This window comes from Melanotaenia boesemani, chromosome 13, assembly GCF_017639745.1.
Source record: "Melanotaenia boesemani isolate fMelBoe1 chromosome 13, fMelBoe1.pri, whole genome shotgun sequence".
In the NCBI taxonomy this organism is placed as follows: domain Eukaryota; kingdom Metazoa; phylum Chordata; class Actinopteri; order Atheriniformes; family Melanotaeniidae; genus Melanotaenia; species Melanotaenia boesemani.
In genome coordinates this window covers 10,689,948-10,713,917 of record NC_055694.1, presented here as the reverse complement: position 1 = coordinate 10,713,917, position 23,970 = coordinate 10,689,948, and the positions used below count along the sequence as shown (strand labels likewise).

Below are 23,970 nucleotides of genomic sequence, written 5' to 3'. Positions count from 1 at the left end.
AACCATCAGACTGCAAGAGACTGAAACGATAAGAAACTTTGCAAATACAACAGTCTCACACCAGAAAACTAAAAACACAAGTTATGTTGTAGCATAAAATGTAGCAGTTCCATTTTAAAAAAGCAAAAAATTTGGAAGGTTATTTCTGTTTTAGGGCTACAATTTTTATATGCCAACATCTGCATCTGAAAAATCATAATTACTGAATGTCATGTTAAAAAAATTTAACATGACAAGAAATCTTCATTTTGCAATATGTAGAACTGTCACAGATGTGATATTACATAACTATTAGCTTTTCAAGGAGGGGATGAATACTGGTTGTAGACATAATACAAGAAAATCAAGTCTGAGCCCAAAACATGGATCACTCCTTTACTTAGGAATGATTTTGGAAGATTTAGAATAACTTCATTAAATATGAGCCACACGCGTTAATGACATTGTATACCAGTGAGGTATCCCATTAGGGCATCCATGCTACTATAGAATAACATTTTTTTTCTTTGTGAAGCTGTATGCAAAACCCAACGTTTATTCTGCTTGCAGAAGCTGAGAGAACAATGATGGCATCATATCATGCTTTTATTTAATCTGTTTTAGCATTTTCTCTTGTGTCATGGTTTGGAGAAATGTCTCTCAAATAAAGTAAACTCGCTCACCCAGATCATTAAACGTTCCAGTCGCCTGATTGGGGAGTCTCAGCTGAGTCCCAGTATACCAGACAGATGCAGTGAAAAGCCAGTTCAATTTTAAAAGATGACTCCCAACCCCTGGTGAGTGAGTTCCAGCTCATGCCATCAGGTTGGAGATTTAGACTCCTGAGGTCAATGATGCTACAGGAACAAAGCTGTTCCTGTAGCTGCGTCCTTTTTAAATAAGACTTTACACACTTTCTAATATTTTACTGAAGTAACCATTTATTATAGTTTGTTTTTATTTATTAAAGTTTGATTCCCTCTTTGTTCTTCTATCTTAGGTTTTGACCTGTTGTGACCATGTTGTTTTGTATTGGTGTTTTATTATTCTTATGGTTATTTAAATTCAGCCCTTAGATCCTCTTTTTGTGTTTGTGCATTTGGTATTGTCTGTGTCTGTTATTGTTTTTTTTTTGTTTTTTTTGTACAATGGATGACCTCCAATTTTACTGCACAAAAAAAGGTACATTGACCGGTTGTCAGTCACAATTGGTTAGCGTTAGGCATAACACAACAAATTACCTGAACACTTCCTGTTTAAAAACCACAGGCAGGGAAAAACACCATCTCATGACTTATGTACCTTTCCTGTGACACTTCAAAAGTTTGGACATTTGAACCAGCTTATTATACTTGCTGCCACAATTTATTGTTATTTTACATCTAAGTCTTCAAAGACTTTTCATGGTTATATAGCTCATAGAGGTCATAGAGTAGTTGTGCATGTAATTTTGGTTACTTTAGCTTCGGTAGTTTGGCCATTGAGAATTTTGGTGATTTTGTGCTTCTTTGTAGCACAGTCTGTTACTGAGTCTTTGTGGTCATTTGTATGTCTTTAATTGTTGGTAGTGTAATGTTTCTTTGTTGTTATTTAGCCTTTTTGTGATTATTCATTCGTTAATTTATTTATTTATGTTTTGTACCCACTTTATCTTATCCAGCAGCATGAGGGGGCTGGAGCCTAGCCTCCGGTGAGAGGCAGGGTACACCTTGGACAGGTTGTTCAGTCCATCACAGGGCTAACAGACAGAAACAAGCACCATGCACACTTACACTCACTCCTGCCATCAATTAAGAATCACCTGTTAACCCAACATGCATGTTTTTGGATGGTCGTATTAAGCTGGAGTATCTGTAGAGTCTACACAGGTAGGGAGAAAATGTGCAAACTCCATATAGAAAGGCCTCCAGTCAATATTCAACATGTGTAATAACATGTGCAGTCTACACGATGAAGCACAATGTCATTTGCAGTGAAATCATATTCAAACCTTGAATAGCACAGACACTAAAAGATAAATGGACTAAATCCAGATAACAGAACCGCCACCATCTATCATTCAGGGTGCACTTTGAACTGCTGATACATTGTGTTGCTGAATGTTTCACTACAGGAGGATGTTATCATTTTTAATCATGATAAAATGATCAGACTGGACACTTCCCTGAAACTACACCCTTTCTCAATTTTCATTTTTATTCAGAAGTTGAAGTGACTAAACGAAGCCCCTCATTTTACAACAGTCTTTTCTTGGCATGTACACATAGTTCTCATGGCTCATTGCTGCTGTGTATAATGATGCAGCAGAATGGCGTAGAAGAATTAAGCGAGAGAGGGAGAATGAGAGGCAGTGAGATGCTGGCAGTGTGAATCCGGCCGTGCAGCTCATCTGTATGCACACGTGACTGGGGGGAGACACAGTTAGTCAGGGCATCTGGATTAACACAGGATGAGGAACAGAGCTAAACTTACTCACACATTCACACACAAGCCCCCTCAGCCATCAACTAATCACACAACAGGCACCATATCATCGCTACACTGCACCACCATTTTAACACCTGCCTCCAACAGACTCAAAAGTCTGAAGAACATGCACACATTGTGCACACTCTGACCCCTCATGCCCACATGCTGCAGTAAAATTCTTCCAGAAAGTGTTGGATTTCTCCTCACACTTTCCTTCACAAACAACTGAAGAGCCAGTGCCTTAAGACAAACGGTGATGAGAGATGGAAATGATGTGTGACAATGAGGTCAAATAATGCACAAAGGACCCTTCCCATCCAATAAAGCTTTGCAGCCTTTTGTGCACTTTTATTAGATTTTCTGGACAAAAAAGAAAAAGCAAAAATCTGGTTTAAATAAAAACAGCTTGTTTTCTTTTAATAAAAATTCTCTAATCAGACGGATCTTTTGTGTATGACTGTCTGTTGAATATGTCTCAGATTTAATGACAATGCTACTAAAGGAAAGAAAGGAAACATATTTGCTTTACAGAATTCCAGGTTTTTCAGGTCAAGTGCTGCTTTAAGGGGTTTCATGCACATGCGGTGGATAAACAGACTCCTGTCATGTGCAGATGTACCGTGGGATGAATTGAGTTGAGACAGATGGGAGGAGAGGATCCGCTTCATTGATGTTTCCCAGCATGTGGGAGTGATAGATATATATTAAGCTCATTTTATCTGAGCATGGTGATCATAGATTAAAGCAGTGAGGATTTAAATAAAAATATTAACACTACTGCTTAAGAAAATATACCTAAAATAATTGTTCTGCTGCATTAGTGGCACATGAAACTCGTTTCTCAGTCTATTTAATCTGATCTTACACATCTACAACACTGAAATATGAGGTACAGGGAAGTGTGTTTTGCTGCATTTTGATAATACCAAAGTGATCCTCCACATTATCTAGATGGGAAACACAATATCCTGATACCCTCTAGTGGTTTCTGAAAAAAGCTGCTGCACTAGTTATGAGTCATCAGCATGGGGAGGAGGGGTCTGGTGTCACAGCCTCTCAGCTGCAAACAGGAGGCCCAGTGTGCCTCCATGTGGCCAAACCATGTATGCCATGAAATGCATTTTATGAATGAAATGCCAGATGACTGCAAATCTGCCTTTAAGCTGTTTACAAAGACTATTTGATGCATCTTTGACACGAGTCGTTGCTAAATCGGTTTGAAAAAACAAATAAGTTTAAAGGAAAATAAGCTGAAGAATCTGGTATAACTTTATGTAAAATATAATGTATAATAAAATTACTTACTGTAGTTTGTTAATTTTATTGCAAACTATAAGACTACATAGCAGTTTTGCAACACTACTTTAGACCTGAGTCACAAACCTGTAACTGACTAAATTTATAAAACAAGGAAGCAATGCCACATTCCACAACATGTTATGACCAATATGAGATATAACATTGAACATGAGCTGGGAAGCATAGCTGTGGTGGTAGTGGAGGAAGAAAGATGACACTACATAGAGGTTACTGCTCAGTCTTGCTTTGAACATTTCCATTTTGTCACAAAGATAGTCTGTAGTGACTTTTTTTCCACTGACTGCTAAGAAAGAAGGGATGCATTTACAACAATCATATTATATTATTGTATGATAAGAAACCAAAATAAGCCTGTTAAGCTCAGATAAGTCCAAGCATGTCTGGTATAGCCCTAGCGAACCAAAGTGTGTAGCCAGCTGGCTGTGATCTACAATGGTGGGAGTCTGCATGTATGAGATTGTTTAAGAACAATAAATGTAGAGTTTTATCTCCCCAAACACTGGTTGAAGATGAGACTCATAGTACCAAGGTTAGCAGGAGAGGAATCTCATACAGGAAAATTATATCAAACTCACTGCAACAATCACACACACACACACACAAAAAAACCCAGCAAATGACCATGTGATGTATGTCTCCTCACATGGATCCAATAGAATACTTTTGCACTCAAGTTCAAAGTGAAACATCTTAAAAGCAGCAGCTGCAAATAATCATCTGTTGAATGATGGCAGAATATCTCTTGAAACCTATAAAGTAATGATGTATGTTACCGTATTACTTACCAAGAAAAATGACTCCTTAGAGTACGATTTTGCAAAAACTATACTCAGTTTCTCATCCATCAGTTGTGTGGCCTTTTGTACAGCTTATTGATTTCCCTCAGACTGAAACCGCTACCCAAACTAGAAGCAATGCTCATACATCATTCTCCTCTCCACTGGGACTTGCAACCAATGCCATGAAACTCTGTTAAACTTTCAAGTGCATCTTCAAGTTTGAAGTAGAACTCATAAATTGATAGTCACTAATCATCACCCAGTCACATTTCACTTTCATAATCTTGTCCTTTTCACCTATGAATTTAAAGTGTGAATCCTTATGCTATAGCTTGGGCCAAATCCAACTGCTACAAAATGAGAGACATGTTGGCATATGGGGAAAACCCGCACACGAAAAAAAAAGTGTAAACTCAACACTGCTAAGATCCAAACCCACCATATGTATACATAATATTAATTCAACATCTAAATGAATGAGAACTTAACATTTTAATGACCAAGAGTACAATATTTTGATGTATAATGAGCATTCATTTATTGATCTTAAGCCTTTAAAAATAGTGTTTAACTAACGTGATACATAATCTGTGCCACACATAGCTCCATACAGGATCTTTGTAAAGTAAATACTCTACATTCAATATTTGCTCATTACTGGACTGGAATTCACATTTTACACATAAGAAACAATTTCTGAACAAAAATATTTTAATGACATTTGAACACACTTCCACCATATACAAATGCTTGGCCTGCAGGGATACATTTAAATAAAATAAATATGAGTACATCTGGTGTTTCTACATATCAGGCTACTGCTGATATCGGGTGACTGAGACCTTTGAAGAAAGACTTCTCTCTCTCACTCATGAGCTCAAAGTGAAGAGGTTGCTGGCAGAAGCTGCACTCTGCTGAGGAGTGCGGCCTCAGCTTCAATCCCACCTCCTTCCACGTCTTCACCAGTCGATCTGGAGAAAGAGAAGGGCACACAAAAAGGTGAGAACTGAAACTCTTTGGTGTTTAAGATCTATAACGGTTTTTCATAGTATATTTGTATTTTTCATTACTAGAATTATTCTCATATTTTTATAATGATCTGATCTTTGTTCTTTAAACAATCTTTCAATACAACAACGACATACCAACAAAGTAGTACATCATCTGGGGAGTGTGATGAGGTGATGGGGCAACGCGCAGTAGTTCTTCTCCTTTAGCTACGGTAGGGTAGTTGATAGCCTGAACGTATATGTTATAACGAGACATCATGATATCACAAATGTCAGTGTTCTTCATCGCATCTGCCACCTGCAGAACCAAAAAAAAAAATAATTACATTTACTGGCGGGGTCCTGATTGCAGGGAAAACGTTCCTATTTAAATGAACTAATCATTAGTTTTCATACTCGAATGGGGATGATGTGGCTCGGGCAGTGAACCACTGGAAGTTCAGCATCTATCAGCAACTGCCGGAGCAGCTTGACACTCCTCTGATGTTTCCTCCTGAGCATCTGGCCCTCTTCACTCTTCAGGATCTTAATGGATTCCTTTGCCCCAGCCAGAAGCATGGGGGGCAAGGATGTGGTGAAGATGAAGCCTGCAGCATATGAGCGCACTGTGTCCACCAAAGCGTTTGTACTGGTGATGTAGCCACCCACACAGCCAAATGCCTTGCCTGGAAATGACAGCCATAATAAGTAATGGTTAAGAGAGAAGACTGTTAAATTTGCCTTCATTAAAGAGGCTTTCACTTACTTAGGGTACCAGAGATGATATCCATTTTGTTCATGACTTTATCTCTGTCTCCAATCCCTCCTCCTCTGGGCCCATAAAGACCCACAGCATGCACTTCATCTACAAAGGTAATTGCACCAAACTTGTGGGCAATATCACACATCTCTTCAAGAGGACACACAGCGCCTGTATGGCAAAAAATTCAAGGATTACTTTTAAGAAAATGTGAACTAATTTAAGGAAAAACATATTGCTAAAATGCTGTTCTTAAAACCTTGTGAATGCCCTGTTAAATAAGACTTAGTGGTAGAGCTTTGCACTTACCATCCATTGAATGTACTGTCTCAAAAGCAACAATCTTTGGAGTGGATGGATCTGACTTCTCAAGCAGCTCTTGTAGGTGGCTGACATCATTGTGACGGAAAATAAACTTTTTGACCCCACTGTTTCTTATACCCTGAATCATTGAGGCGTGGTTACCAGCATCAGAGTAGATTTCACAGCCTTGAACAATAAGCAAAATAACCTCAATGTTAGCTCCTGTATGTTATCCATTAGTTTTTAGCCTGAATCAGAAAATGTGTGTAATAATTTGTATTAAAGCAAAGGTCTGCATTTCTGAACATATTCTTAGTTTATTCAAATGAAAAAATTTCAAAGTACCTGGGAGCATTTTTGCCAGAGTAAATAATGTGGAGTCATTAGCAACAAAGCAGGAAGTGAAGAGCAATGCTGCATCCTTGTCATGCAGGTCAGCTAGCTCATATTCAAGTTCCACATGGAATTTACTTGTTCCTGAGATGTTTCGTGTTCCCCCTGCACCAACCCCATGCTTTCGTACAGTATCACTAAAAAGAAAAAGTCTTATTATGAGAGTTTTGCCAGAAAAAGTGCTAAGAAAAATAAGTTGTGACAGCTGATCAGGCAGTCTACTCACATGATAACCTTGGTGACTTTGGGGTGACGACTCATACCAAGGTAGTCGTTGCTGCACCACACTGACACCTTTTTCTTTGCTTGAAGAGACTCTGAGTAGTCGTCTGCCATGGGAAACGAGGCAGCTCTGCGGTTCACCGTCTTAAAAACTCTGTATGTGTGATCTGTTTTCTTGCTGTCAATTTTCTTTTCAAAATATGTGTCATACTGAAACGTGGCAACTGTGAGAAACAAAAAGAAAAAAAAAGGGAAAAAAAAGTACAGGATGATGTTTTAAAAGATTTAAATTTATTTCATACACTTTTTGACAACTTAAGTTCATCCAACTTACCTATAGGTAGATTGTCCTTTACCAGGTGAGATGCTTTGGAAGATGTAGGTTTGGGAAGATTTTTAGAAGCCCCTGCATTGACTTTGTTTACTTCAACAAGACCCTCAACTGATCCATCTACACCAGTCTTCTCTATTAAAAAAAGAAAGTTATTGTGTTGCAATAAACACAACAGATGTCTTTAGAGAATGTTTGTTCAAAACAAACACCTTTTTTCAACTCACATAACTGCCTATGGATATCTGGTTAAAGGTGTGTCAGTAACTTCTTACCAGTCCAGTAAGAGTGCATCTCCTGGACATCCTCTTTCAGTTCCAACCTGGCTTCTCTTATCACATTGTTGTTTTTCTGCACCATCTCTGCAGTCAGAAAAGGACATTTGGAGCCTATAACCTGGCCAGCAGGTGGTGTGGTGTGACCTGGGGGAAACTTGACTTCATGCTTTTGAGCTACAGATCACAGAAGTCAAATCTCAGGTCACTGAGGTCTGATCACCAAGCATCACACAGCTCACTTCTTTGCTTACAATGTTATGTTAATGTTGGCATATAACTAACCATTGTTTGTTTTAGTGCCCTTGGATTTAAAAGCTGATGTGGACAGGGCTCTGGCCAGTGGTCGGGAGGCCAGGTCCATCCTCACAGGGCACTGCTGGGCATAGCTAACCAGAGATGACCTCCCAGCCTGGTGGAGAAAAACACTGGGCACAACAGTCAAGAAAGGGCATCTGCGTATCACTGCATCCATAGGGGATAAACTTGACCTAAATCGGTGGAATAATAAAGAAAAAATTAGGCATGCAGCAGGAATGCAAACACACAATTGAAGGTCATACACACGGGAACAACATGATCCTGGCTACTTTTGATGAGCACTATAGAATAAGTAAAGCAGTGTGATGAAGAAATATTTAAAAAATTGATAAATACTGCAGGTAAAGATACCACCACAACACCCAAACTGCCTCTATTTTCACCAGTTTCTATTTCTTTGTCTGAACATGTTCCTGTTTTCTTTCAGACATGCAGAGGAGACATGGCTTTGTGGAAAATGGCTAACTAAACAAATAGTATATGAGGGCTAAAAACAGAGATATCATGCTCACAGCCCAAGAAACTAAATGAATTCAATTTGAAGCCAGCTGTCACTGACAAGCTGATAGGGAGGGCTCCAGTCTGTGTTAATGTGACAAAGGTTTGGTCTTATCCAACATGTCCAAAAAAAAAAAAAAAAAAAAAAAAAAAAAAATCTCTGGCTCTGTTGTTCACATAGAATAATGTGATGGCTCACTTTCCTTATATTTCTAAACAGGTTACGACTCTCAAAGATATTACTGCTTTTTAAATTTATGTGTTTTCACTCATGATTACATTATTTCTAGAGAGGAACTCTTTTGAGATGACTTTTGAGATGTACCTCTTTTCACAGCACTTTTCAGAATGATTCTTGCCATGGCAAATTAATTTATATGCCACATTTTATGACATAGCCTACTATAATTCTTCTTTGCACTAAAGATAAAATTCTCAAAATGTAAGTACATGTGTAATATAGACCACATGTAGCACGACTAAAGTACAAATAAGTAATCACATATTTTTAGATAAAAGTTACACTACAAATTTTAATTTTAAAGATATTTTTATCAAGTGGTATCGGTCCTGCAAGGGATTAGTGGTTAAATAATTACAATAGTAAAAAAAATAAATAGATATTAATTCCATTGGCATTCACAAACTATTTCTGTCATGGCACCTATTTCTTAAATTAACCTACCTGGTGTTTAGGGTTTGGCTAAATCGGCTTTCTTTCACCTCGAGGAAGCTCCAGCTGGAGAACTTACGGTTACATTAGTGGTGTGTTGCGAAAGCCCAGTCACGTGAAGCTGAGGCGACACGATACGTCGGCACAGGCTGCCATGTTGGTAAGGGATGCCTTTCATTCATATGCACGCATCTATGGCCAGAGGACGCTCATGAAATCACAGCTCTTTGCATTGCTGAAGGCTGTATAAATTTCTGGCGTAGGATGACGGATAAAATTAGACACGTCTTTTATATTTGTTCTCACAAAACATTATCAACAACTTTTGTAGAGTAACTGTAAATCTTAAAGCTGCAGCGTGTTTCTGTAGAAATACCAGGGTTGTGCAGACGCGATTCTGATAGAGAAGTTGTTTTATAATATTCTTAGCAGAGCTTTTTTTTTTTTTTTTGACTTAAGCATAGTTATTATAGTTAATTATTTTTATGCCAGCTTCACATAAAGCTATGTTTTGATATAAGTGCAGAAAAGATCAAAAAGGGCACACCAGTAAAATTGTGAAAAAAAAAAAAAAAAAAAAAAAAAAATCAGCATTAAAGAAACTGAACCCCCTACAATAAGATAGCAATTAAATCAGAACTCATCCAGACGATGTTTATACTGTATATGTATCCTGTTCATCTGGTTTATGCGGTTATCTTAAAGCCACCACCAGGTGGCGCAATTTCCCGCAATATAGGTTCGTTGAACAAAAAGCAAAAGATGTTTCTCTAAAAAAAATTGGTTGATAAACTCGTCCTATTTAAAAACCAAAGTGTCACTGATTCAGGTCTAAAATGTCAATAAGTTTTTGTAACACTTACCTCCAATAAAGAAAAATCTAATTAAAATATTTTTTAACTGTTGTTTTACTGATTTGATTAATTTATAACTCAATTTCATTTGTTTCTAATTGGTAATTCTATTAATCACAAAACATCAGCCTTTTATCATTTTATATCTGTGATTCTCTGCATTAGAACTTTCTAAATGAATACTAAGTACCTGAAATGTATTTGACATACATATAACCCAGCGGTTTCCTGCGTTTATTAATGGCCAATCTAATAGTTAACTCATACTTAATTCAAGCACTTCAATTACTAAAACTGCCTGTTCCAAATTACTTTTGCCTGTAGAGTTTTTGTGGCAGCTATTTTTAAATCATCTAGTATTATCTAAATTGTCTAATAACCATGTTCCCCAGCAGCAGAACAGCAGTGAGTCTTAATTCTCCATGAACACTCATTTGTCTTTGCATAAAACTGTGTATGGTTTGTGATATTAATGAGGATAAAAAGACCACTCAGCTGCCTTTTCTTGTCAGCTGCATCAGAAAGGTTTTAATGTAGCCTGCAATAATTCTGAAACAGTTCAATAGAAAAACAATGGAATATACATATAAACAAATTACAAACCACTGAAATGTTTAACTTTATTTTATGAATTCATTGTCGTACCAAACCAGATCTTACAGTTGTGAAACAAAATTCTGCAGTGCACTTGTTATTCCACTGAGTGGAGGCAAAGAGGTCACACCCAGCCTCCACAGCGCAGCTTACTGGGTAGGTAGATGGTGGTGAGGAAGTCAGGAGCTATGGCTGTGAGAGACTGTATTTCAGCCTTGACCTTACTCTGCTGCATCAGTTCCATCTACAAGAGCAAACGTGCAGTTGTAAAGGGCATGCAAGAGGAAGTTATGCAAACAAGCTTAAATCATCAGGTGTTTCATAGCGACTCCACAACAGTGGCTTAGTTTGTATCTTCTGTATCAGAAAGCAGAGTTTAGTCACACACTTCAGCTTTGTCATATGAGCAAAATGTTACATCTAAAAACTTTTAAGGAAAACTTTCTTCAGACCATTTTCAAAAACAGCTCACATGAACTCAGTGGTACCATATTCCAAGGACAGCAGTCTTTGGTATATTTCACCCTGCAAAATCACATCTATTCAGTTTGAAGTTAGTCATGGTGCTTTAGTAAAATAAATGTACAATCTTAATCACACACTTATTCAGCACCTCACCGTCTGCCTTAGACCCTGCACTATTTAAAGCCAGACTTAATAATCATACATTTCAGATACTTTCCTCCTTTAGCTTCATCTTTTCCTCCTCTTCACTCACCTCTTTCTGCCACCCCGGCTGGCTGGTTAAATAAGGCCGCTTTCTCAGGCTCTCAAGTTTGCTTTCATCTCTCTTGGTGAGAGGAATAAAGGAATCTTTGGGAACCCTCAACCTAAAGAACAGTATGGTGTCATTTTTAATACTGGATGTTGGTCCAAAACATTTTTTTTCCATTTTCAATCGGCAATCTCTTAGTAAGGAGTTTTGTGTGCACTTAGGAGGGAGCACAGAAGAAAAACAGTGCAGACTACAATTAAATGTATGTCAAAATGCCCTTTTCACTAAGTTTGTCCAAGAGAATGTATACTTAAAACCCAATATGCCTTCAAATGCAGCTTCTTGAAAGAAAAAAAATAAAAAGCAAGGGCAATAGCAACAGAAACCAAAACAAACAATCCAAGTGTCCCCAGAATATAATCCCAATTAGAGGCAGGAGGAGGAAGTAGGAAGTAGCAAATGTTGAGTCCAAACCTCTGCAGGTCAGAGGGGAGGAGGCCTAGCCACATAACGCTGGGGACAGTCAGACTGTGGGCCTCAAATGACATTGCCTGTGGAAAAACCAGCATACACACCCATTCACACAAAACACTTTTAAACAAAGTCTCCAGCAAACACAAAGATAATCAATATTGCACCTTCATAGTGTGCTTATGCTCAGCACATGTTCACAATTAAGCTAATTAAGACAGCAATGGTTACACAAACATCCAGAAGGATGTTGCAACATAAACTCCATACCACGTTAGTTTTAAAGTCAGAGATGCATGGTTGGCCCTTTTCTTTATTTTTCTACTTTAAGTACAGGAGGTGGCATCATAATTACATATTATCAACAAAGACACAGAGCAGGGCACAGTGGGTAATATAGAGCACAGAAATAACTGGCATGGAAGGACTCACCACAGATCCATACTTGTAGATACACATAATCTCAATGCCTGAGAAAGATCAGACAAAAAGAGACAAAGACACGCTGCAATCACCAACATACCAGACCAATTATCCTCTGAGATGTGTAACAGAGCTTAGAACAAAGTAAAGCATTACATATGTGTCTCGCCATGTGATGGGAAAAAAAGTTTGAAGTATGAAGACTGATGGAAACCGAGGCATCCTGCCTGAACGGAATCACGCCAGCGGGAATAAAAGCCACACTAGGCACCATGACGTACAAGACAGGTGCTAATGTGTTGGCTTAGTGGGACATGCAACCCAGCTGTGTGCGTGTGGAGATAAAAGAGGAGTCGAGTGCTGATAAGTGTGTTAAACTATGCAAGTATGCTTGTGAGTTAAACCTATTTGCATTCAGGCAAATAATTTGTACCATGAGGGTCAGCATCCACAAGTGCAAAGATGGGGATGTGCAGCTCATCCCAAAGTTTTCTCACCATCAACCTGCTGTTCACATCTGGCACGCCTTTACCCTAACCCAAAACAAACAAAACAAAAAACACATGCATGCAGTACTGCTCTTATCCCAGCTCTAAACGACACAATATCAGCATCATTTTCAAGCAGTGGTTTGAAAAAACAAACTGTGATTATGATGCAAGGAGAAAGCTTCGAGCAGAAGCCGTCATCCAGCAGTCTCTGAAATGTTGCATCCTTCTCAACTATCAAAACAAATTTAGCTGATGATACAACATCTGAAATATGGTAAAGGAAAGCTCACACAGCCCCTTTCTCTACAAGACAAATCACAGATATGAGTAGCAAAAAGAAAAATGTCTTTAAAGACATGCACAAAGGATACTCCTAATCCCACTAATGTTTGATGAAACTGAAACAGCCTGAAAAGAAAAGAAGTTTAATTACTGGTTTGGGTGACAGTAAAGTACCCTACGGATATTTTGACACATCACAGTCCTGCACATATGACATATTCAACTAAAGCATGCACAAAGTATATGAGACACATTGTTGTCAACTGTATAGTAAGCTGATGACAGATGTGTGCTATAAAAGGTGGCAATGAGGCATAAAAATAAGCAGCAACAAATAAAGCTATTCAAAAATGTACTTTATAAGGTAAAACCTTTTTTCAGTTCGTTTTGTTGGACACTGTAGATTCAAGCAAAACTTTCTATTGAAAAGAATGATGTTAACCACAAGGTCTCCTTGGGTCACCTTTATGTTGGATTTATGTTCAACACATGGGGTTAATAGAAGTCCTGCTACATACATTTACAACAAAAGGTGTAGACAGAGAAACCTGACAACGTCCTTCAGTTCCTGCGTATTCCCACAGTAGCTGTACAAAGCAGGAAGGTTCACTTTGTACAGTGATTATGAGGATGTTTCACATTTGCGCTCCTTTATTTTACTGCAATAGAAAGTGTGACTCCGTTGAGCAGATGGCTGGAAGTGGAGATGAATTTCCTGCATTAATCAAAAACATTACTGAGTTTTTATGTAATTTGTTTCGTGTTGTTTTCATGGCCAACATTTTACGATGGCAATGGACACCTGTCTAGCGAAAGAAAACACAAACATGCTGACTGGTTCTCGACTTCTCCACAACAGTAACTTCAGGGCATATGCCATCGGTTTTGTGTGAGTTCATCCAGGAAGAGCAATTTCCTATTAGTCTTAAATTTAGTTGTTTTTTTTTCCCCATCAAACTTTAATGCACAGATGATTTCATAATCCATACATATTATTAAGTCTATTGTGGATAATTTGCTCATGGTCACATTTAGCTGTGAACTGTAAAGAAAAAACAGCTTGTCCACCTGCCGTTGCATTGGAGGAGGTATTCCCTGATCCATTAGCTCAGGTCTATAAACTTAGAGATGATGTAAAGTCACACTTTCTTACAGCAGTAACAGAAATACTTCTTCAGCTTAGATTTTAATTGTTGGTGAAACTTACAGCAGAGCTGGAGTGGCAGTCAATCCTTGTGCCGTCCTCCTCCAAATAACTCAGATCACCTGAGATTAAGCCTTTGGATGTGGCCAACTAGTGATAAACACACACACACACACACACACACACACAATTTAGCACACAGTTACTGCAACACATATTTCCATCCACTGGCTCTTTGAATTCTACATTAACTCCAGGTTTGTTTGATCACCAGAACCATATTTACTCCACCGGTGTTTCCTGAGATATGAAGCTGAGCAAAACTGAAATACCAGGCTAAAATAACCCATTTCATGTGTGGGCTCTGAGGTAATATACAAAGGAATTTTACTACACACTTTTAATATTTGAGGCTTCTACCACACAGCTTCACATTCGTGTAAGCCATCTCTCAGATTAACACAGATATGCATGCTTACCACATGTAGTGATCTGCGAGGAACCTTCAGCATGCAGGAGATGTCATCTACTATACTGTCCACAGTTTTCTGTGAACCAAACAGCTGTGTGTTGTTGTAATAGATATCTCTGTGGAAGCAAACATCAAGGGGAGAACATTTCAGAGAGAGGATGACTTATTTGGCTGGAATGAAATGTGCATTAATGACAGATGACCTTTTCGTTGCATAAGAGTTGCTCTGCACAAGTCTGTAGATGACCGAGAGAATCTTGAGAATTTGTGCTTTAGACAAGGAAACAAAGATATGAAAATTTATTTTCTCATCAACGCTTAACTTAATCATCAGTGGTAGCTCAAATTTCATAGAACACTGAAGGAGAAAGGAAAGAAATATAGTCTGCTCTTGTCCATGTGGTGAACTGATCCTTAAAAGCCTTTTTCAACATGTTCTGTCTCTGCCAATTTGTCACCTAAAACTAAGACTGACTTTTACTGCCTTTTGTGCTGTTTCTGCATATGTTCATAACAAATACAAATTAAAGCCACATGAGGGACTATGCAGCTGGAAAGATTTTTTGGACTCAAAGGAACAGAGAGTCAAATATGAAGCTAAGTGCACAAATAAGAGGTGTGTGTAATTTCTCACCAAATCTAGTAACAGATGAAGGACAGTCGCTCCGAACGGTGGTGACAGAATGTTCTGAGCTCATCTGAAGCCCGATGGCACTGTCAAAACTTCATGTGGAAAACAAAGAGATCATTGACAACATTGACACAGACTGTGTGTGCTGAATTTTCTGATACAGCTGTGGAAGTTCTACCAGAATGCTAAAATTCCCAGCACCCAGGGGGCTACCTGCAAAAAAGATCCTCTTTATTTGATATTGATAAACGTTTGGCCTATTATGTAATAAAAGTTGTGGAAAGGTTTGATCTATAAAAGAGCAGACAGTCCTCCTTGTTCTGAGCATAAGGTCTCCACATCCCAGTCATTTTAAAGCCCTTCATGCCTTTATGTGCCTGCATGTGTTGGCCCACTACTTTTAAATTCCTTATGACAAGGTCATCAGGAAGTAGCTTCAATCTTTCTGAACCACAGCTGAAAGTTTTACATCTTTTTCAACCAACTGGCTTCCCTGCAGTTTGCCTAAAAGACCCTTTGTGTAAATCCAGCCACAGCAAAAGTGTGTATTTCCTCTTTAAGGAAATTAAACAGAATTGTGATCATCTTGTGTGGCCTGACTTCCCACAAAAACATTGGAGGTACATGTTTATTTACTTCTTCATGCAAAATAACTGTGTGCTTATCTTTGAAAAGCCAAGTGGCTTACACTAGATCCCACACAGTCTACTTATGTGTAAAATGACTACAATGTGTTTAAATCAAGTTACCTTATATTTGCCCAACTGGATCGGTTGGGAAGTACCAGGACAGGGGCTTCATTTACGGACAGACTGGTAACTGTTGCAAGGATTACATTTTCAATGCAGTTCAAAATTTCACCACTGTGAAAAGAAAAGAAAAAAAAAAAAGTAATGAAAATGATGCTGTAGCAGAATCAATCACTATCCACATGTTTAGCGCTATTGCTCATTCCACAGAAAAATTATTCTTGCAAGTTATACCTCGTTGTAAAGATAACTAATAAGGATTTCTAATCACATATAATACATCATCAATCGTTATTATTAAAGACCAAACACAAATTTCCTGTTTTTTTTTTTTTGCTAAGTTTATATAACCTTTAAGAATTAAAATGTATACACTTTGAGCTGATCCTGTGTGCTACCAACGCTAAATGTGCTACAACAAAACATGCCCCCCTCCCCTTTTGTTTATTATTATTTGTTGATTTCTATTTGAATCCCTAATGGTTGCAGCCATCAACTGCCACTATTCTTCTTGGGGTCAAGTACAATCAAACATCTATACACATATAAAAATGCAGACAGATATACATGTGTATGCATCACAAAAACACCAAAAAAATACATATATATTTTATATATACACATCTACACTGCCTGGCCAAAACAAAAGTTGCCACCTTGATTTAACTTAGCAAATGGGTACAAGCCTCCTCCTGGATAATTACTGAATGGGCGATTATATTTCAGCTGGCAACAAGTTATTTAACCCCAACTGATGCAATAAGTAACTTCATTCTCCCCCTCTGCCGCTTGTTCCATTACAGGTCGTGGGTAAGCTGGAGCCTATCCCAGCATTAACAGGTGAGAGGCAGGGTACACCCTGGACAGGTCACCAGTCCATCGCAGGGCCAACACATAGGGGACAAACAACCATTCGCACTCGCACACACTCCTAGGGAGAATTTAGAGTAATCAATTAACCTAACATGCATGTCTTTGGACAGTGGGAGGAAGCGGGAGTACCCGGAGAGAACCCACGCATACATGGGGAGAACATGCAAACTCCACACAGAAAGGCCACTGCCCTCAAGATTCGAACCTCTCCCCAGCCGAGATGCAAACTAGCACCTTCTTACTGTGAGGCTGCAGTCCTAACCACCACACCCACACCAGGGCAGCAAAAAGTAACTTCTCATTTCTTAAACAACGATGTCAAAAGACACATCCCGTGATCATAGAAAAGATGTCTGTTTAAGAAAGGTCAAATCATTGGCATGCATCATACAGAGAAAATGTCTAAGGAGATTGCAGAAACTACTAAAATTGGGTTTAGAAAGGTCCAACACATTCAAAAGGTGGAAGGATAGTGGGGAACCATTGTCTTTAAGGAAGAAATGTGGTTGGAAAAAAATCCTGAATGATCGTGATCGGCGATCATTTAAATGTTTGGTTAAATCTAATCGAAGAAAAACACCAGTAGAAAACAGGGCTATGTTTAATAGTGAAAGTAAGGGCATTTCCACAAGCACAATGCAAAGGAAACTCAAAGGATTGGGTCTTAAGAACAACCACTAATTAGTGAGGCTAACCAGAAAAAAGGGGTTCAGTTTGCTAGGGAGCAAAAAAGATTGGACAATGGAGCAATGGAAGAAGGTCATGTGGTCTGATGGGTCCAGATTTATTTTTGTAAAAGTGGTGCATAGGGCTTTTTTCTGCACACACAATGCAAGGCACTGTTATTGTTTACTACGATTTATGTTTTATTCCCACCATGACAATGAATATAGAACTTACAGTTTTTTTCAATTGCTTGAAAAACTAAACCCTATTGTCTGAACCAAATGCTCAGGTGCCTGAACCCACAGATTGAATCAGTCACTCTTTTGGCAAAACCATAAGCACGTTTCACATGCTTAGGCACAACTTGCCCATACATTTTCATTTTAATGCACTTATGATGCAAAATGATAAACACATGCAACACACCTTGATCACAATTCACAAAAGCGTCAGCGGCTGGACATAACAACTCAAAACTGATTTCACCCTTTGATGAATGAACCAATATCTGGAAGCGCGCATATATATATAAGGTTTTAATGGGCAGGTTTTTTGTTTTGCTCTTCATATAAGCCATTCAGCTACTGTGAGCATTAAAGCTTATTTCTAGTACTTCTGAGCATTGTGTTTAGCATTTTTCTGTGTGTTGTGTACTGACTGCTCAATAGTGTTCTACGTTTTACAAGAAGAATTTGAGGTTTTAGGAATGTAGCTTGAAAACTGGGTTTTGTGTTCAGTTTTAGAAAGTTGAGCTTTCGAGAAAAACTGTAACACCCACCTTCGTGGTACCTGCAGTGGGATGACCTGTAATAATGCGGTGATTAAACTCAACGCAAAAGATTAACATAAGTTTTACATAGTAAAGCAGCTATCTGTCACCAACCATGAAATAATAGATAGTGTAAACTGATTTTTGTTGAGCTAATCAATCGCTGCTGATGTTTCACTTTAATTAAACTGCGATTTGCTCTTTGAGAAACCACATAAGACAGCTACAACTTTAAGCTAGGTAGCGTCAGGAGGAAAAGTAGCTGTAAACTTACCGACTGACGTCTTCTTCAGCTCGCTGGCTGACTGGCATGACCTCTGCATTGCTTAACAGTTGGACTCGAAGCTTGTCAATTTCAGAAAAGAGTGGTGCTGCGTATGACCCCATCATGTAGCCTACACCACCACCACTATCTGCAGGATATTCCCGCGTAAACATCGAGTGAAAATCTCGCGCGTTTAACGCAGTTGCCATTCACGATAGAAGTGTGACGTGTGTATTTTTTAAATAGGCTTTCTATTTTTCATATAACTTTTATTTTGAAAGCGGATGAGTTTAACCCTTTTCTAAATAACTGCTGTCATGACAAATGGTAAACAAACTGCGGGGTCTGGCATGTCTGCTAAACAATATTGTTGAGAAAACAGTCTTAAAATATGTAATTAACCACCACAACCACAGTGTTCAAATGGGTGGACTATTTCAAATATCTTATTTTATTTATTTACCTTTTATCTATCTATCTATCTATCTATCTATCTATCTATCTATCTATCTATCTATCTATCTATCTATCTATCTATCTATGTGATTACTTTTACTACAATGAGGAAGAATGAAAAAATAGGACAGCAATTATTGCAAAAAACTTAACAATCTACAAATGACTAGCTTAAGTGGAAAATTTATTGATTGAATATGACCAGTGCACCTAATGACAGGACTGAAGTATTTCTCCTTAAGTATTTACATTCTTTACCACTTATATTTTATTCTGATACAATAACAGCTTTTCTTGTCGTGTTTTACTGTTTAGAATTACTGCTTTAAGTCAAGGATCTGAGTACACCCATCAGGTGAGGCCCAAATTGGGGTATTTATAGACCATATATGACAATGTCCAGTCAATGAACATGTTAAAGTTTCTCAAATACCATCCAATCGGACAGACTATAAGAGATAAAGGTATAAAAAAATGTTTCACTTCTACGAAGACCCATAGAGTCTTGTATAAAATACAATCTTTATTATGAGTAAGTAGGTTACTGGGAGAAGCTTAAGGCCATTATATAATTACAGGCTCTGTCCATTTACAAGAGCCAGGAAAGTGTGTGGGCCAGTTAGCACCTCACTCATGTGAGGTTGTAAGCTTTTGCTGATATTGTAAAGAGAAATCCCATTAGCACCCTCTGTGGCCCTCAGAAATGAGACCTTTTCTCTGAGCTTGCTGCTACTTGTCTAAAGGTGTGTCTACATGTGTGTTTCTACTTATGTGTTTGGTATGGGTTTGGTTTTCCGAGAAAAGGGCAGAAGTTTAATTGACTGTGGTTAGAATCTATGAGATAATGAATATGTTTTATTATTTCTTTTAGCCACGTGGAAGGGATTTTAAGTATAATTTAAATGATGGATGTGTGTAATGATAATGCAGGCCAACATGTGTTTTAGGGTTCTGTGTCTATTGTTGCATCATGTGGCAGTCATGGTGCTTCCTTGTTGAAACAGTGAAATATGATGAGATTCTATAACTATTAGGTCATTCCGAGTCCCCACCTTTTAGAGTTGTTAGCAGGCATGCTGTGTGTATTTGCAGAGGCACTGTGGTCTTTCTTTCACAGTGTGAAGGCCTGGTCAGAGTGTGTGTGAGCCAGAATCTAAAGAGAAGAGGTCCATGCCCCTGACCTGACCCTGAATATTTCCTAATGTGCAGCTTTACCAAAGGTCTCCCTTTCCCCTGACTGGCTTTGACAGGCTGCTTCCGATGTAATGGCTCTTAATTTCTGTGTAATTGCTATCTTTTAGTGACGACGATGAACTCCTCACTCAAGCTGAAAAAAATCTTAATATGTGGAAGACCACAGGTTGTCAGGGTTCTTTTTCTTCTTTTCCAGAAAGCCTGGGACCCCTGCTGTTCCTTCTGGCTGAGAAAGATTTGCGTTGAGTCCAAGGCCCTAACCTGAGGAGACAGAGTGCAACGAGTCATGTGCTTGTCTCGGGATGAGTGTTTGTGCTTGGCAGGAGGGGTGGGGGGGCATGAGGAAAGTAGGGGGCTGCAGGGTCAAAGGAAAAAAAGGTGGGTGGGAGGGGGGGCACCCACTGCAGGTGAGGGGGATTAGCTGCAGCTAGAGGCCCAAAGAAACTAAATACAGATCTGTCAACCTAATCCTCACAAATAGAAAACAGAGCTGCCCTCCCTTCACAATCCACATAGTTCAGCACATCTACCTCCTGCTCCTCTGCCCCCAACCCCTAAACACACACATACACACACACTTCCTACCTCAGGCTCTCTTGCTTCTCTGTTTCTCATCAGCTTTTGGCCATGGCCAGTCTGGCTATACCGCCATCTCTCTAATGGCCCCTCAGATCAGCAACCCCTAAAGAAAAAGTGACTGATTACTTAGTGTCCTGTCTGATTGACAGAGTAACATAGCCTTATGGGGTGATGAGAGCAAGAGTCAAAGGGGCAAGGCCTCACGCTACATCAACTGGAATAATGGGACCTGTGCCTATGGCTGCATGAAACTTGCTAGAGCTTTATCAGGCCCACACACCTCAGTAATGGATGTTGATAAGTATGTGGCTGAGCGAGGGCAGCAGCTCAGTGTGAAGCCCAGACTCTGTGCTCATGACACAAGTGACAGAGTGCCTGAGTGATAACATCCTGCAATGGATAAGCGCTACTAAGCTAGGCATTATGGAAAGCTTAACTAAAATGGTGACACTGACTGTCAGTAACACCAACTTTAACTGATGGGTCTGGCTGGACTGCTGAGGGCTATAAATCAGATCCAAGCAACTCTGGTGTTCCCAAGTGCCATATCTGGTTGCAGACAAACACAGAGTTGACAGGACTTACCTCATTCAGGCAAAAGCAAGTAGTGAGTGATGTCAGTAAGGTCTGCAAGGTGCAATATTTCATATAAGATTCTCTTCTATATCTTGCTAGAAAATCCTGGATGCAATGAACCTTATTTGCAGTAATTTCAAACTAATAATGTCAATCTCACGGAAAGAAAGGCACAACTGTTGGGTTGCATTTGCCACCATATGCTTTTTTTTTTTTTTTTTTTTTTTTATTAGAAGACAGTTTTATTGCTTATAGACATGCAACTTTAAAAGAAAAAAATCAATAATTTCAAACTGGATACAGATTTTCTAAAAAAAATGTAATCAAACCCAAAACCTAAATGGGCTCCACGACATGAGCGATTTAAAAGCTGTTTCATAAATCCACCCCCTCTCTTTTCTTCTGCCTGTCTCACAGCTGTGTCTCATATGTTCATGAGGCCCCTGGATGTGTGAGACACCAGAAGGGGAGCATTTGCAATAGCTCAGCTCCACCTGGTTAGGCTGTTTTAACAGGCCGTCAGTTTGTGAACTGTGCACAGTAGGGTTATGCCAAAAAACGCAGACAAGGAGGGCAGGACAGGGAGATGTGAAGAGGAAAAAAAATGGCCTCCCTCTCCTCTTACATCTTTGCACCCCAACCTCACACTGCTTCATTTGAGGGTTAGTCTACCTTGAAAAAGAAGAAAAAAAATAAAAATAAATTAACAGTATCATCTGTAAGTTTACTTGGTCAGATCCCACTTCGTCAAACCTCATCCACCTCCTCGCATCTACAGGTCTTCAAAGAACTGCTACCTGCTGCTCTGTGAGGCAACACATGAAATAAATATTAATCTGACCTCTGACCACATGCTTTACGCTCCTAAATAAAGTTAACCATGCAGACAGGAGGAGCACTGACTCTCACAGTGAATAAAAAGAAAGGAGAAAAAGAGAACAATATGATGAACAGATGACAACATTACAGGGGTGTGAAAAAGTTTCCAGGGATGTTTTACTGCATTGCTGTGTGGTCGTCTTTAGAGCTTTGCATCATGCTCCAACCTGTTGTGAGTGTGGTGGAGAGGGCTGTATTTGCTTGCATTGACTTAGATCATAGTAAGGCATGTGAATGTGCAGTCAAAATGCTTTAGGCAAAATGTTAAGTGTGTGCTGAATTAAAGAAAAAAAAAAAAAAAATACCTACCCAAATACAGAACATGTAGAAGCAAATGACCATATCTTGTGATTTCGGTAATGAGCTCTAATAGCAAAATTCCTGATGCACTTCATCACAGTTTTCTCCTCAAATGGTTCACGTAGGTTTACACCTGGCAGAAGTGTTAGCACTCTTTTTTAAAAAAAATCAATTTAACCATATTCTGGCACAGGCCGTGGCAGTGTGTGTCATCGTTAGTCTTGGTTGTGTTTCTCAATTATATGGTGTTGTTTGGTAGTAGTTTTGAAAAAAAAAAAAACCCAGAAGCTATTCTTTTGGTAGCTTTATCCTATGTACATCAAAGACAGACTTTTTAAACTGTGTTTTTTTCTGCCTTTCTGCTTTGGTTCCCCTTGTCAAAGGCCCCTCAGTGCAGCTCACCCAGCCTGGCCTCAGCTTGTGCCCACTGTTTACTGCGACCGTCACCAGGCCCATGGAGGCCTAAACAAAGGTGGGTCTGTTCCTTTTGTCCTGTCTAGGATTGTCAACCCCTTTCTGGGCACAAACTGAGCTGGAAGCTGGGGGGTTGTTGGAAGAGCACTAGGGGGGATTTGACCTCACCAACCTTGCAGCAAGGGTAAGAAAGCAGGAGAATGAGGCAGTGAGAGAAAGGGAAAAGAAAGTGAGAAAGAGAGGAAGATGTATAGCTGTAAGCAAGACCCTTTCAAGTTCCCTGTCGGAAACTGCTGTAATGTAAACGCCCACAGCCATTAGCTGATTCTATCTGAATACCGGATAGAAATGTTTATATGTTACAGGCTACTACTGAAAGGCATGTTAAAAGCAAATAGAGGATTTGATATACAAAACAGGTAGTGGCAGGATATGTAAGATCTTGTGCTCTAAGCCATGTTGAGCTGTCATTGGAAAAAGAGGAGTGGAACGCCTTTGAAGACGAGAACAACCACATTAAATAGGCAGGAAGGTGTGCTAAGAGTAGAAAACCCATAGACAGACTCAATCTCCTTTACTCCCTCTGTTTGCAATCATAGTTTAAGCTGTCTGGCAGCCTCTCTGTGCTATTGAAGTCTAATTTTATTGTCATAAAAATCATCTGGCAAACTGTAGCCTGAAAGCATCTACATTAACTACAGAGCCTTTAAAACTCCACTCCCTGAGCAGTTAGTTCTGTCTAGATAAAGCAGTCATTTTTGGACCATGTGAAATCCCTCCGCTTGTGTCAGACCAAGAGGGTCAGGAGCGTTCCATTAAAGAGTGGTGTTTAAGAGGTGCTGGTGCCAGGGGTGCAGATGG

At 39.1% G+C, this 23,970-nt stretch overlaps 2 protein-coding genes across 4 annotated transcripts; both read right to left on the bottom strand.

Moving 5' to 3' along the window:
• Window positions 1-4,610: 4,610 nt before the first annotated feature.
• On the bottom strand, window positions 4,611-9,350 carry LOC121651562 (5-aminolevulinate synthase, nonspecific, mitochondrial-like). Of its 3 annotated transcripts, none has more exons than XM_042003865.1 (11): window positions 9,325-9,350; window positions 8,106-8,311; window positions 7,821-7,997; window positions 7,549-7,680; window positions 7,219-7,438; window positions 6,945-7,129; window positions 6,606-6,785; window positions 6,303-6,467; window positions 5,954-6,222; window positions 5,693-5,855; window positions 4,611-5,518 (listed from the first exon to the last, which is right to left on the bottom strand). In XM_042003865.1, the coding sequence occupies exons 2-11, from the start codon at window positions 8,293-8,295 to the stop codon at window positions 5,358-5,360; spliced, it is 1,842 nt and encodes a 613-aa protein (XP_041859799.1). In that variant the 5' UTR covers window positions 8,296-8,311; window positions 9,325-9,350; the 3' UTR covers window positions 4,611-5,357. The 3 variants fall into 3 exon arrangements, with proteins under 3 accessions (XP_041859799.1, XP_041859801.1, XP_041859800.1); XM_042003867.1 differs by having other exon boundaries at window positions 8,106-8,248; window positions 9,325-9,342; XM_042003866.1 differs by lacking the exon at window positions 9,325-9,350 and having other exon boundaries at window positions 7,821-7,907; window positions 8,106-8,693.
• A 1,434-nt stretch (window positions 9,351-10,784) lies between these two features.
• Window positions 10,785-18,901, bottom strand: spo11 (SPO11 initiator of meiotic double stranded breaks). The gene is made up of 13 exons (XM_042004610.1): window positions 18,721-18,901; window positions 16,139-16,252; window positions 15,393-15,481; window positions 14,962-15,028; window positions 14,766-14,874; window positions 14,350-14,436; window positions 13,232-13,268; window positions 13,015-13,124; window positions 12,803-12,902; window positions 12,379-12,416; window positions 11,950-12,026; window positions 11,479-11,590; window positions 10,785-11,004 (listed from the first exon to the last, which is right to left on the bottom strand). Exons 1-13 carry the CDS (start codon window positions 18,882-18,884, stop codon window positions 10,885-10,887), a joined length of 1,224 nt encoding a protein of 407 aa, XP_041860544.1. The 5' UTR covers window positions 18,885-18,901; the 3' UTR covers window positions 10,785-10,884.
• Window positions 18,902-23,970: the final 5,069 nt, after the last annotated feature.

Coding starts and splice junctions, on each gene's coding strand:
- spo11 (XM_042004610.1), bottom strand. CDS start 18,884: ATGTTTACGCGGGAATATCCTGCAGATAGTGGTGGTGGTGTAGGCTAC. Junction 14,875..14,961: donor AACTCTTATGCAACGAAAAG/GTCATCTGTCAT, acceptor TTGCTTCCACAG/AGATATCTATTACAACAACA. Junction 12,417..12,802: donor TGTGGATGCTGACCCTCATG/GTACAAATTATT, acceptor GATCTTTCTCAG/GCATTGAGATTATGTGTATC.
- LOC121651562 (XM_042003865.1), bottom strand. CDS start 8,295: ATGGATGCAGTGATACGCAGATGCCCTTTCTTGACTGTTGTGCCCAGT. Junction 6,223..6,302: donor TATCATCTCTGGTACCCTAA/GTAAGTGAAAGC, acceptor TGTCATTTCCAG/GCAAGGCATTTGGCTGTGTG. Junction 5,856..5,953: donor GCCACATCATCCCCATTCGA/GTATGAAAACTA, acceptor TTGGTTCTGCAG/GTGGCAGATGCGATGAAGAA.